The 18188-nt window shown below is 38.2% G+C and overlaps 1 protein-coding gene across 11 annotated transcripts in view; it reads right to left on the bottom strand.

The window, feature by feature from the left end:
- Oatp30B (Organic anion transporting polypeptide 30B) overlaps positions 1-18188 on the bottom strand; it is a 389857-nt gene that overhangs the window by 39615 nt on the left and 332054 nt on the right. For all 11 annotated transcript variants that reach the window (XM_070084713.1, XM_070084716.1, XM_070084717.1 and 8 more), the window contains 4 exons: positions 14832-15044; positions 10319-10432; positions 9539-9648; positions 4911-5049 (listed from right to left, as the gene is read on the bottom strand). In XM_070084713.1, the coding sequence (XP_069940814.1) occupies positions 4911-5049; positions 9539-9648; positions 10319-10432; positions 14832-15044 (576 nt within the window). The remainder of the gene's footprint in view (positions 1-4910; positions 5050-9538; positions 9649-10318; positions 10433-14831; positions 15045-18188) is intronic.

Here is an 18188-nt window from a genome sequence, read left to right as displayed (position 1 = left end):
AATCTCATATCAAAACTGCACAGTTTGTGAATATTTTACAACATAAGGCACTTAACACAAGCAAAACACTGACCTCAGGAAATGTTGGACTAGAATAACATATGACACACATTACAGAAAATTAATGGAAAACGAAACTTGTGTATGGATTGCATTATCACACCCAAATATGAATAGAAGCAGATAAAAAAACAAATCATCTTTTTCAAAAAAGTAAAAGGAAGCAGTGTGATAAGAGATATTATGACATGATCAGATTCAAACCACAGTACAGTTTTATGATTTCCAACAGAGAGAAACATTAAGGTTTGTTTGCTTAACAACAGTTCATGTAATGCCATTTTGAATAATGACTAAGAAAACATCTAGAACCATTTGTTCTTCTCCCTCCACTGCTTAATGGCTAAGTCCTGCTCCTTTAATGAGTTAATTACAGGCTGTGGGCCATAACCCTCATTTAACCCGCAAACGGTTCAAACGTATATATACGTTTTTTCAACATTTGATAGTATGTAAAAAAAAGTAGATTTTTTTTTTTACATTTGAAAACGTGTAAAAAACTTTGATCTACTTTTTTTTTGTTATATTTGAAAATATGTAAAAAAACGTAAATCTACTTTTGGAGCACTACACATGTGAACGTAGATCTGCTTGGACCATTTACGGGTTAATGACCATTTCCACTTGTACAATGACTAGAAAATCTTATGTTTATTATTTATCACCTCACATGTTTCCCCAGATGATACAGAATCAGCTGTTTCTTGAAACAGCAGTCAATGTGCACTGTTGTCATGTATGCATCATCAGTTAAAATGTTGGGATAATGTGTATATGTATAAATTGTTCATCACGGAAGAAGCGACACATTCTGGTCATGTTAGCAACAGATTGAGCAATGCACATTACACATTCTACCATCCACCACTACTCTTAGCTTCCACCAAAACTGGCTGTGTTGTTTAGGGGAAGCAGAGTGTTTTTTTTTTTTTCCCTCAAAACAACGGCAGTCTCTCACCATCATTCACACAATACCACTGTCTTTGCAAAGGCTCCCATATATGACAGTTTAGATGTCACTCCAAACAGCCAATATCCCAAACCCCTCCTTTAACCCTTTGAGGGTCGACAGGTCCTCTCAGAGACTCGTTCTCAGGGTCGGCCAAATTTCAAAAAAAATAAATAAATATTTTTTCTGAAAAAAGTTTTTTTTTTTTTAATATTATAGGCTAAACAAAAATTTTTTACCATCAATACTTACCGAGATATGGAGGCATGAAGTTGATGAAAAAGGGGGACAATGTGGCAACATCGTCGACTGCCGTCTCCCGGTATTCCTTTATTTACTTTATGTACTAATTTCTATTATTTTTTAATTTTTCTTTTTCCAAGTAACTTTTATGGCCTGTGAGACCAATATGATCAGTATTTTGTAAGTTTTTTTCTTTTTCAATACTACACAATAAGGGTGTAAACACTGTTGTCATTGTTTTGTTTATAAAAAATATTTACACAAACATGAGCGTGTTCGATAGGAGTGAATGGAGACGAATGGTATTTGGGACTTGACGATCTGTTGGAGTGTGAGCAGGGTAATATTTAGTGAAGGGATTCAGGGAAACCGGTTATTTTTATATAGCCGGACTTGAGTCCTGGAAATGGGAAGTACAATGCCTGCACTCTAAAGAAGGGGTTTTGGGATATTAGCAGTTTGGAGGGATATGTTGTGTATCTTTATACGTATATGCTTCTAAACTGTTGTGTTCTGAGCACCTCTGCAAAAACAGTGATTATGTGTGAGTGAGGTGAAAGTGTTGAATGATGATGAAAGTATTTTCTTTTTGGGGATTTTCTTTCTTTTTGGGTCACCCTGCCTCGGTGGGAGACGGCCGACTTGTTGGAAAAAAAAAAAAAAATACAGTCACAGGGAATGTTTCTAGAAGTTCTGCAGCCTGTGGAAGTCTTTGAAACATGGTGTCATGCACAGTGGTGTTTTACACTCCTCACACATAAAACGAGTGTCTCTGCATTGTTGTGGGCATTTCCTTGTATGTGCACAGACGTAACACCTCTTCTGAGCCTTTTTCTTGAAAGCAGTAGCAGGCAGTTTTACCAGGAAGTGATCACCATGCTTCAGACGAGAAGGCAGTTGTTGATAATTTGGTGGGCGGTCTATTGCAGGTGTTCTTCCTTGGTACTTGAATACTATTTGTCTGATGACAAACAGAATTCGCCGTATTGTGGTTTGTTTCTGGTCCTCATCTTATACATATTATAAGCATTGAGCATGGAAATGTCCAGAAGATGGAAAAAGAGTTTTATGTACCACTTATAACTCTTGCGAACACAATCAGCAAACCCAATCTGCATGTCACATTTGTCCACTGAATGCATATTGAAGGTGTAATCAATCACAGCTGCAGGTTTTAGAATGGGTTCATTGCTCTCTCTATGCTGCCTGCCAGTGTCTGCCATTTCATTAGGGTGAACTGATGACAACATTGTGACATCTCGTTTGTCATGCCACTGAAATGCCATGATGTCATTGGCAGGAAACGCCTGCACCTCACCTCTACGAGCGCCAGTGTCAAACCTGGGCATATGTTTCCGATTTACACGCACTGTGCCACACACATCTGTCATGTTCACTCGCAAAAAATCACTGAGTGAGGGGCTTGTGTACCAGTTATCAGTATATAATATATGCCCCTTACCAAGGTATGGTTCTATCATTGTTCTAACCGCATCACCAGAGATGCCCAATAACTTCCTGGTATTTTGCAATGTATAACTTCCAGTGTACACAATAATATCCAATACCAGACCACTGTAACAATCACAAAGCACAAACAACTTTATACCTAAGCATTTCTTCTTGCTTGGCATGTAATGCTTGAAAGAGTCTTTTCCTTTGAACAGAATCAAAGACTCATCAATTACAAGCTTCCTGAAGGGATAAAAATACATATTGAATCTCTCTTTCAGATACACAAACACATGCCTAATCTTATATAACCTGTCGTTTCTGTCAGGCCTGGTTTTGTCTGAGAAGTGAAGCATACGTAACATTAGCACAAACCGATTCACTGGCATTATATCGCTGAAACCTGGGGTTGCAATCAGGCGGTCTGTTGACCAGTATGATTTCGCTTTGTGCTTATACACATGTGGCACAAGCATTATTGTGGCCAAGAAAAGATACATCTAGGCCACAGTTGCCTCCTTCCACTGGTGTAGACGTGATTTTGGTGACAGTATTGTTTGCCATGGTGTACTCGTAGTATGTGTTGCTTTCTATGACAATACAGTGGACCCCCGCATAACGATCACCTCCGAATGCGACCAATTATGTAAGTGTATTTATTTAAGTGCGTTTGCACGTGTATGTTTGGGGGTCTGAAATGGACTAATCTACTTCACAATATTCCTTATGGGAACAAATTCGGTCAGTACTGGCACCTGAACATACTTCTGGAGTGAAAAAATATCGTTAACCGGGGGTCCACTGTACTTTCAATCAGAGGCTCGTCAAAGAATAACTCGAAACACTCCAGTTCAGTGGCATTGTTCCCAAGTGTACAAGATGGCTGTATTCCACTTTGGCTGTCATCAAACTGGTGGGCATTTAGAACAAAACTGACAGCTTCCTGCCAATCCTAGGTGTGGTCTGCTGGTGGGTACTGGACAAAGGCAGGTGGTTGTGGTTGTGGAGGCTGGTGTGGTGGGTGGGTGGGTGGGGGATGGTGGCCTTTGTTGTAGATCAGCTGAGGCAGCGGCGTGGGTGGCAGCATGGCCCACTGCTGGTGCCTTACAGCCGTCACCACCACTTCCACCACCATGCACATTTTCCATCCCAATTGCAACACTATCATCGTCATTTTCACTGTCTGTTCCTGTTGTACAGCCACGGGATGTACTCCGAGATGTACTCCTTCCCCTTGGAATAGCATATGGCACACTACCAGAGCGCATATATCGTCGTATATACTGACGCTTCACTGGGGAATATTCCACTTCACTATCACTACTGGAACTGTTTTCAAGAGCTTGTAGTTCATCATCACTATCATCACAAATGCTCACATCTGAGTCTGGGATTTGGGAAAATAGGAGTTTCCTCTTTGATTCTGGTACAACTGAACGTGAACAAGATGGCCCAGCACCAGCGTTGGAAGGCTGAGGGTCGTCTGGGTTTCCCTCACTATTACCGATATTATGGTCATTAGTTTCAGTCAAAACCTCACCAAAACCTTGAAACTCATCTTCACTGGCACTTCCATCTGTATTAGAACTGTCACTGGGGAACAAAAGTGTCCCAATTTGCCGAGGAGTGAGGAACTTCTTACCGCGAGGCATGGTGGACATTGTGTACTAAGATGGCGTTCCCACAATGCACCACTGGGTCCCAGATTTTTCTACTATGCACACCGACCACACAGACCTATTCTCTCACATCTAGGCCTACCAGCCTTTTCCCGCAAGATTTGACGGCGCTAGAATTTATGCGTACTAGTACGTCAAAAACCCCTGCACGTAAGCCATACTAGTACGTCCGAAACCCTCAAAGGGTTAAAGTGCAGGCATTGTATTTCCCACCTCCAGGACTCTAAGTCCGGCTGTGAGTTTGTAGTACAAAACAACGTGAAATCCTTATTAAAATACTGAGAGAAGTTATAAGTAAATGTATGTATTTTTGTTATGGTTGGGTTAAAGGGTTGTGATGACCCCTAGGCATCACAACCATTCAACCCAACTAACAAAATAACTAGTACTGTGATCACTCACCACACAGACCCATTCTCTCATATTAGGCCGAAACACACATATAATCCCAAAACTGCAATTAAACCTTTTATTTTTAGAAATAAAATCTCTATTTGTATTATACTGTATGCAACATATCCTCTCACCTCGAACATCTTTGCCATAAACTCGTTTGGTGGAGAGAGTGGAGTGACGTGAGCATGTTGACGTCTGAGACTTGGTTCGGCGGTGACCTTTCTGAAATTCCTTTGTTTTCTCCTCCATTCTCACCTTCTCCTTTTCTTTCTATTATAAAAGAAAAAAAAAGTCAACTACTCATGATTAAATTTACATTAAAAATGGTGTATAAAAAAGATTGTTTTTCTGTGAGCAAACTTGAGACTATTTCAGATATCCCTCTCAGTTAATATACTGTAGCTTAGTCTATACACTGTAGTATAAACATATAAGATGTATAGAACCTGTCCTTTTAACCCTTTGAGGGTCGACAGGCCCTCTCCGAGACTTGTTCTCAGGGTCGGCCAAATTTAAAAAAAAAAAAAAAAAAAAAAAAAAAAAAATTCTTATGAAAAGATAGAGAATCTTTTCCTGATCATGACACCAAAAGAATGAAATTAGATGGAAAACTTAAGGAATTATGCTCTCGCGAAGTTAGTGGTCTCGGCGATTTTGCCCACTTTGAGCCCTATTTTCGGCCAATTCCAGTGTACTAGTCGACAAAAGTCATAACTATTTCTCTAGAACTCCATTTTTTCTATCGAATGAGTACAAGAAACTGCCCATTTACTGATTTCAACTATCCAATACAGTGGTCAGAATTTAGCAATTTTGCCAATTTCACACAAATTTCAAAAGATGCCAATTTCCAAATAGGGTCCAGAATAAACAAGAAAGACATTCCTTGCACTAAAATAACATTTCCTCTGTTTGTTAGTCACATCCCCAGGCCCCTCTTATATTTCTTTGGCTTTCCACTTTCAATTTTTATTCTTACAAAAAATAGAAGATTTACTGTTATGCAGACTACTGCATTAGTGTAGAAATGGTATAAATAATATCAGCGCACTTGTGAAAGAATATTAGACTCACCAGTTGACGTGTATTGGACACTTGACATGATTTGTTGACTTTTGAACTTTGGTAAAAATCGAACATTTCTGCTACTTTGAGCTCAATTTCAAGGTACTTTTAATTGTAAAACAAGTCAAAATCATGTCAATTTCTGTAATATGTCTTCCATTTTATAAAATGAGACCAAGAAAACTAGAATACAACAATAAATACCATACGAAAATACACTGCAAAGTCGCTGTTTTATTCCAAAAACACGGTCAAAGTTTTTTTTTTCTCATTATGCACTGTGTGCTGCAGGATTTTTTTTATACTGCGCACACTATCTACATAGACCCATTCTTTCATGTGTATGCCTACCAGCTTTCTCCCACTAGATTTGAGGGCGCTAGAATTTAGGCGTACTAGTACGTCAAAAACCCTGTGTCGTAAGCCGTACTAGTACGGCCGAAACCCTCAAAGGGTTAAGAAAGATTTTTAACTCTGGTCATCTCCCACCGAGGTAGTGGGAGCCAAAAAAAGAAGTAATGCTTTCATCATTACTAATTCAATGTCTTACAAGCATTCTCACATCACAGTTCAACTGGCCCTCTCAACTGCAACATATCCACTCCTCCTCCAGAGTGCCAGCATTGTCCTTCCCACCTCCAGAACTCCTGCTAACCAGTTGCCCTGAATCCCTTCATAAATATTACCTTCCTTGCACTCTACCAACATGTCATTCAATCCTCTCCAGCATACTCACAGAAGCTCATGGATATCCAAGCCCCCCTAGCACTTAAAACCTCCTTTACCCTATCCTTCCAACCTTTCCTGGGACAACTCCAACCCCATATCCCCTCCCCACCTGACACACACTCAAGTCATTCTATTTTAATCTATCCTCTCTCAATATCAAAACTACTTCACTCTCTCCTCAACCCTTTGAATGATACTTTTGGTAACATCACACCTTCTAATCTCCAAGCTTTTTCTAATTCTCTCCATAATTATCACACCACACATTGTCCTCAAATATGACATCTTCACTGCCTCCATCCTCCTCCTTACTGCAACATTTAAAACCCATGCCTTACACCTATACAAAAGTATTGGTACCATAATACTCTGGTACATTACCCTTTTTTGCATCCATGAATAGAATCTTTTGTCTGCACCATTCTCCCTTATTAATTCTACTGTTTACCTGATCTTTCATAAACCCATCTGCCAACAAGTCCACTCCAAAATATCTAATATTTAACAATAAATAACAAAAAAGGCACAATACCATGACTGGAACGATACACAAATAACCCGCACATAGAAGAGAGGAGCTTACGACGACGTTTCCGTCCGACTTGGACCAAAGTTGGACGTTTCGGTCCAAGTCGGACCGAAACGTCATCATAAGCTCCTCTCTTCTATGTGCGGGTTATTTGTGTATCTAATATTTAACACTTTTACTGCTGCAACCCCTGAAAATACAGCAAAAGTGTCAAGTATATATTTTTAAGTTATACTCTAAAAGGGGCAATGAATCTTCTCCAGAGGTAATGACACCAAAAAATGAGAAATCTGATGGAAAATTACATAATTATGCAAGCACAAAATTGTTGGTCTAGGCACAGTTTAAGCACTAATAACACTGCCTACTCTGAGTGATATTTAATCCTTTCTTTTGTCTTTCACTTCCCAGACCCCCCTAAATTAAATTGCTGTCATGTCCAAATTAAAAAAAAAAAAAAAAATCTTAGATTTAAAAAAGTTAATTCTTCCAGTGGTAATGAAGCAAAAAGTAAAATGTTTATCAGTATTTATGATAGAGGCATGAAGTTGAAAGTCAATGATTTGCCAACAGCAACATCAGCAGCTGCTGCATGCTCCACGTTTCTATTATTTTGTACTTTTTGTGGCGTTTTCTAATATTATTACATTTTTCCAGTAACTTTCATGACCCTTGAGACCCATGTCATTTCCAATGAACATATATCGATTTGTTTTATTCAACATAATAACAGCACTACAATGTTTACAAAACGTGTTTATACAACAATGTGAACATACACAGGTACAAATGTTTCCCATTAATACTGTTCTAACATTTATTTACATTATATAATATATATATATATGAAGGTAGTAGGTTGGTAGACAGCAACCGCCCAGGGAGGTACTACCGTCCTGCCAAGTGAGTGTAAAACGAAAGCCTGTAATTGTTTTACATGATGGTAGGATTGCTGGTGTTCTTTTTTCTGTCTCAAACAAGCAAGATTTCAGGTATGTCTTGCTACTTCTACTTACACCTAGGTCACACTACACATATATGTACAAGCATATATATACACACCCCTGTGGGTTTTCTTCTATTTTCTTTCTAGTTCTTGTTCTTGTTTATTTCCTCTTATCTCCATGGGGGAAGTGGAACACAATTCTTCCTCCGTAAGCCATGCGTGTTGTACGAGGCGACTAAAATGCCGCGAGCAAGGGGCTAGTAACCCCTTCTCCCGTATAAATTACTAAATTTAAAAAGAAAAACTTTTGTTTTTCTTTTTGGACCACCCTGCCTTGGTGGGATACAGCCGGTTTTGTTGAAAGAAGAATATATATATACACACACACAGTCACTGGTCATGTTCCTAGAGCTGTTGTAGTCTGTGGAAGTCCTTGAAACAACTTCATACACAGCTGTATTTTACACATCTACACAAAGTGGTGACTGCTGCTAGTGAAATCCCATAAAACAGACTAGAGAATATTCTAGGAGGGGCACTACCCTTTATCAGGAAAAAAAAAAATAACTCAAAATATTTCTGCCACTGAGCCCTATTTCAATCTATGGCATGTACTTGCGGTTTGAAACCAATTAACCAACACAGTTTCACTTGCATGTCTTCCACTACAGTACTGATACCAAGAAACTGCTAATAAAATCATAAAAACCACCCAAGAAATAGTATATACAAGGTCAAGAGGTTTACTTTTTCTATCATGCACTGTGTGAAGGCAGGATTTTTCTTGTATACTTGAACACACACACACACACACACACACACACACACGATGTAGTGGAGGCAGGAACTATACATAGTTTTAAGATGAGGTATGATAAAGCTCATGGAGCAGGGGGAGAGGACCTAGTAGCAGTCGGTGAAGAGGCAGGGCCAGGAGCCGAGTCTCAACCCTTGCAACCATAATTAGGGGAGTACATGCACACACGCGCGCACACACACACACACACACACACACACACACACACACACACACACACACACACACACACACACACACACACACACACGTCTAGGCTGAAATTTAATGCTCACAGCACATTTAAGAGAGCTGTGCTTAAAGTGTGGATCTAAACGAGCAATACTGGCATCACTGACATAGATCTAAGTAAAAAACAGTGAAAGAGATAATCTGTCACTGCCTATATATTTTTACTGTAATGACCTTGCTCTTTCCTGTGTTCATTTGTTTTTTACACACCCTTCCAAATTCCTCCACCAACCTCTGATGGAAGAACCTCCCCAAAAACTGTCATCAGCAATGAGCAACAGTGATAATTCCCACTTCATCATCTTTTAATACATCTCTCTACCACCCTTTGATTCACTTTTTTTTTTAACAACCCAATCTATAAATATGGTACATATCTATGGTGATACACATCTCTAAGGATGAAAGGAAAACAATCATAAAAAGCACTAGAAATCCTCACCTTAAGTGTCTTAGGAAACATGAAAAAGGGAATAGATATCAATATGAGCAACAGCCCACAGAGGAGGAATCCACCCCACCACATCCCAATCCATCGAGGATGTTTGTGATCTGGAAGAGAGAGCGATCAGCTAGTCAGTAGTCTGTCTCACACTTACGGGGACAGAAGATTGAACCCTCACTAATCCTTGTACATGTATTTTATATATGGTTTAAAACTTCACAAATAAAAAATATTAATAATTTCAAAATATATATATTGTATCAGTACTTCACAGGAAGACCCAGACTTACAAACGTTCCAAATTACAAACATTTGCACCCACAAATGAGCAACATAGTAGCCAACTGATTTTTTACAACAGACAATATATAGTTCGAATGTGTATGAAGCAACTATGTTTTGTTCTGCAGTTTTCTATAAAAGCAACTTTTTCTCAAGTTGAAACAAAGAACATAGTTCATAAGTTAAAACAGCAGAATTGCAAATCATGTTTAAGCTGGGACCTTCCTGTACTGTACTTGTTCACTTAAGACGCTGCCTCGCTTTTATTTTACTTACAATTACCTCATATTGTAGTGTACATTAAATATTATCCTATTAACCATGATTACAAGTACCAGTATTATTCACACATTTGGCAATATTTGATCTCAATGACAATAGATACCAAGTTTTACATTACAAATATGCAAATTTTATATGAACTACAGCATTTTTTACATCAAATACCAGGATTTATTAATTTACGAACAGCACAAGATCTAATACAATACCCACCTGCTTGCATTATTGAAGTATCAACAAAGAGGGTGTCAACATAATAGGAGATGAGATATGCTCCAAGTAAGAATCCTAGCACAGGTCCAAAGGCCACCATGGTGTAGATAATACCTAGAAGAATGTTGTTATTATAACTTGGATTTACAGTCTATTTCTCTGTAAAGATTACAATGTGGAGTTTACATATTACAAAGTATTAATCACAATGAGTGGTTTACATATTGTAAAATATTATAACATATTATAAAATATTAATTACAAAGGCCGCCACTAGTATGCCTAGGCATTTCGGGCAGACTAATACTAATTATTACTCTATGTTGACACAGGTTATGGAGCATACTGATATTAGAGTTAGATAATTGTAGTGATTAACCAGATTTATGTAAGTGAGGTAATTCAAAACATTTAAGAAATTAACAAACTGTATACCTAGTAAAGGGAATGGCATGATACATAGTTTCTATTAAAGCTCCTATGTCTTAGACTTAACTTGTGACTAGCTTAAAAATTATGAAGGAATAGCTATATTCAGAATTTTATGTTTACAGTCATTTGTGTAAATTAGTGGGAATCACAGATTTCAAGTAAGTGTATATTTTGTTCTAGATATGTGCACGATATGGTGGTATTCATGTGGTTCACTACCGGTGGGGTGTTAAGGAGATAAGATGGTTTTTAACCCTTAAACGGTCCAAACAGATCGACGTTCAAATTCGTAGTGCTACAAAAGTAGATCTACTTTTTTTACATATTTTCAAATATAACAAAAAAAATGTAGATAAAAGTTTTTTTACACGTTTTCAAATGTAAAACAAAAAAGAAGATCTACATTTTTTTACATACTTTCAGATGTTGAAAAAACGTATATATACGTTTGGACCATTAATGGGTTAATAGTTTTGGAAATGGTGGTCGAGTCTGCAGTTCTAGAGTTTTCAAGCAGGGAGTTCCAAATTTTAGGTTCTTTTATGCACACTGAATTTTTGTATAGATTTAACCGGACATGGGGAATGTCAGAGATGTTTTTGTATGGTATTATGAATATGGGTCCTGTCACAACTATCAAAAAAGTGTTTTAGTTCAGGGTTAATATTGGAATTTATGGTTCTGTAAATGTAGGTTGCAGAGTAGTAAGTGTGGATGTTCTGTACAGTGAGTAAGTTTAGGTCTTTGAAGAGGGGGAGGGTGTTGCCTAGCACTGGACTGAGTGATAATTCTTACCACAGCTTTTTGCTGGGTTATTATTGGCTTTAGGCGAGTTACTGCTGCTGATCCCCAAGCACAAATGGCATACGTGAGGTAGGGATAGATGAGGGAATAGCATAGTGTGAGTAGGGCTGATTGTGGTACTTAGTAGTGTATCTTAGAGAGGATCCCAACCGTTTTGGATACTTTTTTTGATATGTGTTGGATATGGGTGCTGAAATTCAGGTTGCTGTCGAGGTGGAGGTCCAGGAATTTGCCCTCATTATGTTTAGCAATAGGAGTGCTATCAGTCTTAATGTCAAGCTGTGCAACACCTGCTCTGTTATGTGAGAAAACTGACATTAACATTTATATTCTTTTTTTCTTTCAACAAACAGGCTGTATCCCACCGAGGCGGGGTGGCCTAAAAGAAAAAACATAAGTTTCTCCTTTTAAATTTAGTAATATATACAGGAGAAGGGTTTACTAGCTGCTTGCTTCTGGCATTTTAGTCACCTCTTACAACATGCATTGCTTACAGAAAAAGAATTCTGTTTCACTTCCCCATGGAGATAAGAGAAAATAAACAAGAAGAACTAGCAAGAGAATAGAAGAAAACCCAGAGAGAGAGAGAGAGAGAGAGAGAAAGAGAGAAAGAGAGAAAGAGAAAGAGAGAAAGAGAGAAAGAGAGAAAGAGAGAGAGAAAGAGAGAGAGAAAGAGAGAAAGAGAGAGAGAAAGAGAGAGAGAAAGAGAGAGAAAGAGAGAGAGAAAGAGAGAGAGAAAGAGAGAGAGAAAGAGAGAGAGAAAGAGAAAGAGAGAAAGAGAGAAAGAGAGAAAGAGAGAAAGAGAGAAAGAGAAAGAGAGAAAGAGAGAAAGAGAGAAAGAGAAAGAGAAGGAGAGAAAGAGAGAGAGAGAGAGAGAGTGTTGTAAGAGGCAACTAAAATGCCGGGAGCAAGGGGCTAGTAACCCCTTCTCCTGTATATATTACTAAATGTAAGAGGAGAAACTTTTGTTTTTCTTTATGGGTCACCCTGCCTCAGCGCGATACAGCTGGTGCGTTGAATGAAAGATCTCTATATATATCTCTGTTAGTCGACCGAATATATCTCTCTCTCTATATATATATATCTCAATCTATATCTCTATATCTATCTATATCACTATCGATCTGTATATCAATATCTCTATCTCTCTCTATCTCTCTGTCTCTCTCTGTGTCTATCTCTCTCTCTATATATCTCTCTATATATATCTCTCTATATATATATATATATATCTCTCTATATATATCTCTCTCTATATATATCTCTCTCTCTCTATATATCTCTCTCTCTCTATATATCTCTCTCTCTATATATATATCTCTCTCTATATATATCTCTCTATATATATATATATATATCTCTATATATATATCTCTCTCTCTATATATCTCTCTCTCTATACATCTCTCTCTATATATATATCTCTCTCTATATATCTCTCTCTCTATATATATATCTCTCTCTCTATATATATCTCTCTCTCTATATATATCTCTCTCTATATATATATATATCTATATATATATATATATATATCTCTCTCTATATCTCTCTCTATATCTATATCTCTATCTCTATCTCTATATCTCTATCTCTATCTCTATATCTCTATCTCTATCTCTATATCTATCTCTCTCTATATATATCTATATCTCTATCTCTCTCTATATCTAGATCTCTATCTCTCTATATCTAGATCTCTATCTGTCTCTCTCTCTATATATATAACTCTCTCTCTATATCTATCTATATCTCTATCTCTCTTTCAACAAACTGGCCACATCCCACCGAGGCAGGGTGACCCAAAAAGAAAAACAGAAGCTTCTCTTTTTAACTTTAGTATTGCATACAGGAGAAGGGGTTACTAGCTCCTTGCTCCCAGCATTTTAGTCACCTCTTACGACACGCACAGCTTACAGAAGAACAATTCTGTTCCACTTCTCCATGGAAATAAGAGGAAACAAACAAGAACAAGAACTAGTAAGAAAATAGAAGAAACCCCCAGAGGGATGGATGTGTATATATATGCTTGTACATATATGCATGTGTAGTGTGACCAAAGTGTAAGTAGAAGTAGCAACATGTTCCTGAAATCTTGCATCTTTATGAGACAAAAAAAAGACACCAGCAATCCTACCATCATGTAAAACAATTACACTCTTTTGTTTTACACTCACATGGCAGGACAGTAGTACCTCCCTGGGCAGTTGCTGTCTACCAATCTACTACCTAGGATCAACCTACATTTATATGTCAGTGCTAAATAAGCAAATCTTTCAAATGAGTGTTGCTACTGACAGTATCAGTAACAAAATCACACTTAACTTTACACCTGTTTTACATGAATAATAAATTAAGAATTTTTAATATGGACCATCTCCCACCAAGTCAGGGTGGCCCTCAAAAAATGAGACACATTTACCTTCAATTCATTCAACAGCCAGACTTGCACAACTGTAATGCATATGACCCTCTCAACTGTAACAGCCCAACTTCAAGAATGCAGGCACTGCACTTCCCACCTCCAGGGCTCAAGGCCTTGTAACCAGTTTCCCCCTGAATTCCTTCATACATGTTACCTTGTTCTCACTCCAACAGCACATCAAACCCTAAAAATCATGTCTACACATGCCAGTGACAGGATTTCAATCTGGGGAATGCTTAAGCCAGAGTTGGGGGGTAAGTCTTTGAAGTATTAAGTAGTTTAAGGCCTACCCAAAGTTTGTCAAATGCATACATACTATGAGCCTTTCAAATTATTATAATGCATTTATGTACAGTATAATGTTTAAAAAATGTAAAAACATATTTTATCATTTAAAACCTCCTTCACCTTCTCCAACTGTTCCTGGGATGACCCTTACAACTCCTTCCTTCCACCCCCAAATTTACACACCCTGTCATTCTATTCTGCTCCATACCTTCTAAATGGCCAAACCACCACTGTCTCTTTAATTATACCTTCAGTAACCCTCCACCATCTTCCAATTTCTGCCTCCAACCCATATAAAAGTGCTGAATTACTATACACTGCTACAGTTCACTTTTTGCCTCCACAGTTAACATATTCCCACAAATGCTAAACCACATCAATTATCTTTAAACCTCATCAATTCTGCAGCTCATCTCAACTTTCACTGACCAATCTACTGACATATCCATTCCCAAATATCTAAACACATTTACTTCCCTCATTCTATCCCTCCAACCTTCCAATCTGCACATTACATAGAGTAAATAAGTGTAGGAAGATATCTATAATGGTTTTTCACCATACCTATATACATGGAGGAGCTCTCCCTCTTGACATGGTCATCAATGTATGTGGTTCCAAGGGTGAAGAGTGGTGAGCCTCCTGCACCAAGTAACAACTGGGCCAACATGAAGAACATCACAGGCATAACATTGCTCCTTGAACCCTTGATGCAGTTGTCAGGTTTGCCATACTGAATGCTATTATGAGACCCCAAAGGCACGCCTTTAGAGAGGTCTGAACAGAGAATAATAAATATTTTTCAAAATCATGTAATAAGAGAAATTATTAAATGTACATGTTTAGATTTTGGCAGACAATAATGTATAATAAATGACAAAGAAATTAATGCACTATCAGTTTCCATCAAATTCATGGTTCTTCCCACTTTAGACATTACCAGCAAGTGATACAGAAAGAAAATTACTATGTGTCTCTTTGATACATTCCTTACATTCTTAAGACTTAAGCATAAAGTGTCTCCACTCTGGAACACATGTTCTTACTTTTAAAAAATACGTTAACGACAGAATATGGTTTGTGGTGAATGAACGAAAATGAACTTTCACTTTTGTTGATGTAGTTCTAATGCCAAATTTAATGACAATGTATCTGCACTGACTGCTTCTTTGGCTGATTAAAACTAAATTTTCTGTGTGATGTATTATCAATTATTTTATTATCTCCTTTAAATAATGGTAATATAACTCTTACTACCCCTCATTTTTAACAAAAAAATAAAAAAAATCCAGGGAATCCTGAACATTACTGATAAGCATTTTCTACCTAAGTTTAAAATAAAGACTAACATTTTTGAAGAATTAAGATGCTTGTGCAATATATGGGAATCTTTAGTGAAGAAATGTTTCGCCACACACTGGCTTCATCAAAGCAGGAAGGTATAACGAGGAGGAGTTTGAGGTAATCAGTCCCTCAGCCTGAAGTAGATGTGTTCAGTCCATCAATCTTGTAGAAAGTACAGCACAGGGCCACAGCAGTGGCTTATATACTGTAGTCAGGCGAGGCGAAGCAGAAGGAGGCGGGGTCATAGTGGAACCATCCACTAGTCTAAGTAGGTCTTCATCCAAAGACTGGACAAGTTTGAAGAATTCTTTGTATCAAGATCCCATGATGATGTCCAATCTTTGGATGAAGACCTACTTAGACTAGTGGATGGTTCCACTATGACTCCGCTGCCTCCTGGTTCGCCTGACTACAGTATATAAGCCACTGCTGTGGCCCTGTGCTGTACTTTCTACAAGATTGATGGACTGAACACGTCGACTCCAGGCTGAGGGTCTGATTACCTCAAACTACTACTCTTTATACCTTCCTGCTTTGTATGACTGATGAAGCCACTGTGTGGGGAAACGTTTCTTTAAAAAAGATTCCCATACGTTGCTTAAGTGTCAATTCTTCAACTTGTCAGTTTTTAAAACCATTCATCACACTAACATTTTTATTTCAGTACAGTGAAATAATGATAATTATATACAGTAATAGTGATTAGCAATTATAGCAATTTAATTTATATTACTAGACTACTATAATAATACACCTATGTATATTATAATTCAATGATAATATAGTAAAATTCTGCACTTGGTAGTACAGCTGAATCCCACATTTCAGCCTTCCAATTCAGAATGCTTTAATTATCTGTTCTGACTTAAGTCTCTCCAGCAAATAACTTTAGTCATATTTTTTCATAGTGCCCAGTCTGTTTCAACATCATGTACAATGCACTCTTAACCTGAAAACCAATCATAGGAGTTACAAGAAAAAAATCACCAAATTTTCCATTCACAAAATCAATCAATTTTTTTTTTTTTTTTTTTTTTTTTTTTAACACAGGATTTGACAAGGTTAGGTTTAGGATCCTTAGCTTTATTGACAAGCTATTTACAAGTTAAGGATTCCTAACTTTATTGACAAGATAAGAGCTGTTACCTACATCAGCTCGTTTGAAAGCATTTTATTGTTATGAAACATACAAGTAGGGAACAGGATGAAGTTGGAGCCATCTGTGGGCCAGCATTTTCATTTGATCAACTGACTATCTTGTCGACATCATAATGCTGTATGAATGTGTTCCAGACTCAAGTCATCCTGGGGATAAATGATCTCAGATGAAGTGATGCTCTGGAGAAGGGTACAGCCATAGTGAAGTTGCTGCTTTCTGCCCGTCTTGTGGTAAAGAATGGGTCCAGGCGAGAAATGAGAAGTCTTGCTCTGTTCTCTACTCTGTCAAGCAGTCGCAGATGAGGGGGGGGGGGGGCAAACCAAGAAAGTGGAGCATACTCAAACGTGCGAGCATACTTGTGCCTCATACAGAATCTTGCAACCCCTACTGCCAAGCAAATGCAAGATACGGTGAAGTGCTGTAAGCTTCCTGGCTGCCTTGTTTGCAAGATTTACAACGTGGTTCTTCATTGTCAGTTTGGAGTCAAATTTCACCCCAAGGATATCAACTTCTTCCCCAGGTACCAACACCCTCCCATTCATACTTACTACTGCACCGGCATTACCATCATGGTGCCTCGAGACCATCATCACGTGCGTTTTCTCAGGTGCAAATGTTATATCTCTTAGCTGGTGATTGATGTAGCTTAGAGCAGCTGGCATTTCTTCTCTTAGATAAGGGAATGTCACAGTACAGTCTTCTGCATATGCATGGATTCTGGGATGAGATGAAGGTCATTGAAGTAGACATTCCATAACAATGGTCCCAGCACACTTCCTTGTGGAACACTTGCCCCAAAAGGGTGTCTTGCTGATTCTGTTCCACTGAGAACTACCCTTAGAGATCTATCATGAAGGTAATCACTGAGGAGACATAGCACAGAGCCTGCAATTCCCAGTGCTTGCAGTTTTGCCAAGAGCCCCTGGTGCCACACCCAGTCAAAAGCACCAGCAATGTCCAGTGCTCCCACACAGCTGACTTTGGATTCATCCAGAGACTGGTGCCATTTAGTGGAGAGGTTTAACAACAGATTAGCAGCAGAGTAACCTTTCCTGAAGCCATACTGATGGTCACAAAGTAATGAGTGGTAGTAAAAAAAAAAAAAAATAAAAAAAAAGTAATTTGTCTTGAGATTATTGTCTCCAGGATCTTGCCAGTGATTGACAGAGTGACACTGGTCTGTAGTTGCTCATTTCTGCTCTGCTCTTCTTTTAGTGAACAGGAACTACATTTGCCTCTTTCCACAGAGAGGGCCATTTACACTGTACTAGGCAGTGCTGAAAGATGAGTTAGAGGTGCTACTAGCTGGTCTGCACATCTCAGCAATCTTGGGCTCAACTTGTCTGGGCCCACAGCCTTTTCTTGGTCAAGCAGTTTAAGAAGGAAATGCACCTCCTCCTACCTTATTGTCACCACTG

The sequence above is a fragment of the Cherax quadricarinatus genome, chromosome 13 (assembly GCF_038502225.1).
Source record: "Cherax quadricarinatus isolate ZL_2023a chromosome 13, ASM3850222v1, whole genome shotgun sequence".
In the NCBI taxonomy this organism is placed as follows: domain Eukaryota; kingdom Metazoa; phylum Arthropoda; class Malacostraca; order Decapoda; family Parastacidae; genus Cherax; species Cherax quadricarinatus.
This window is presented reverse-complemented; position numbering and strand designations above follow the sequence as displayed.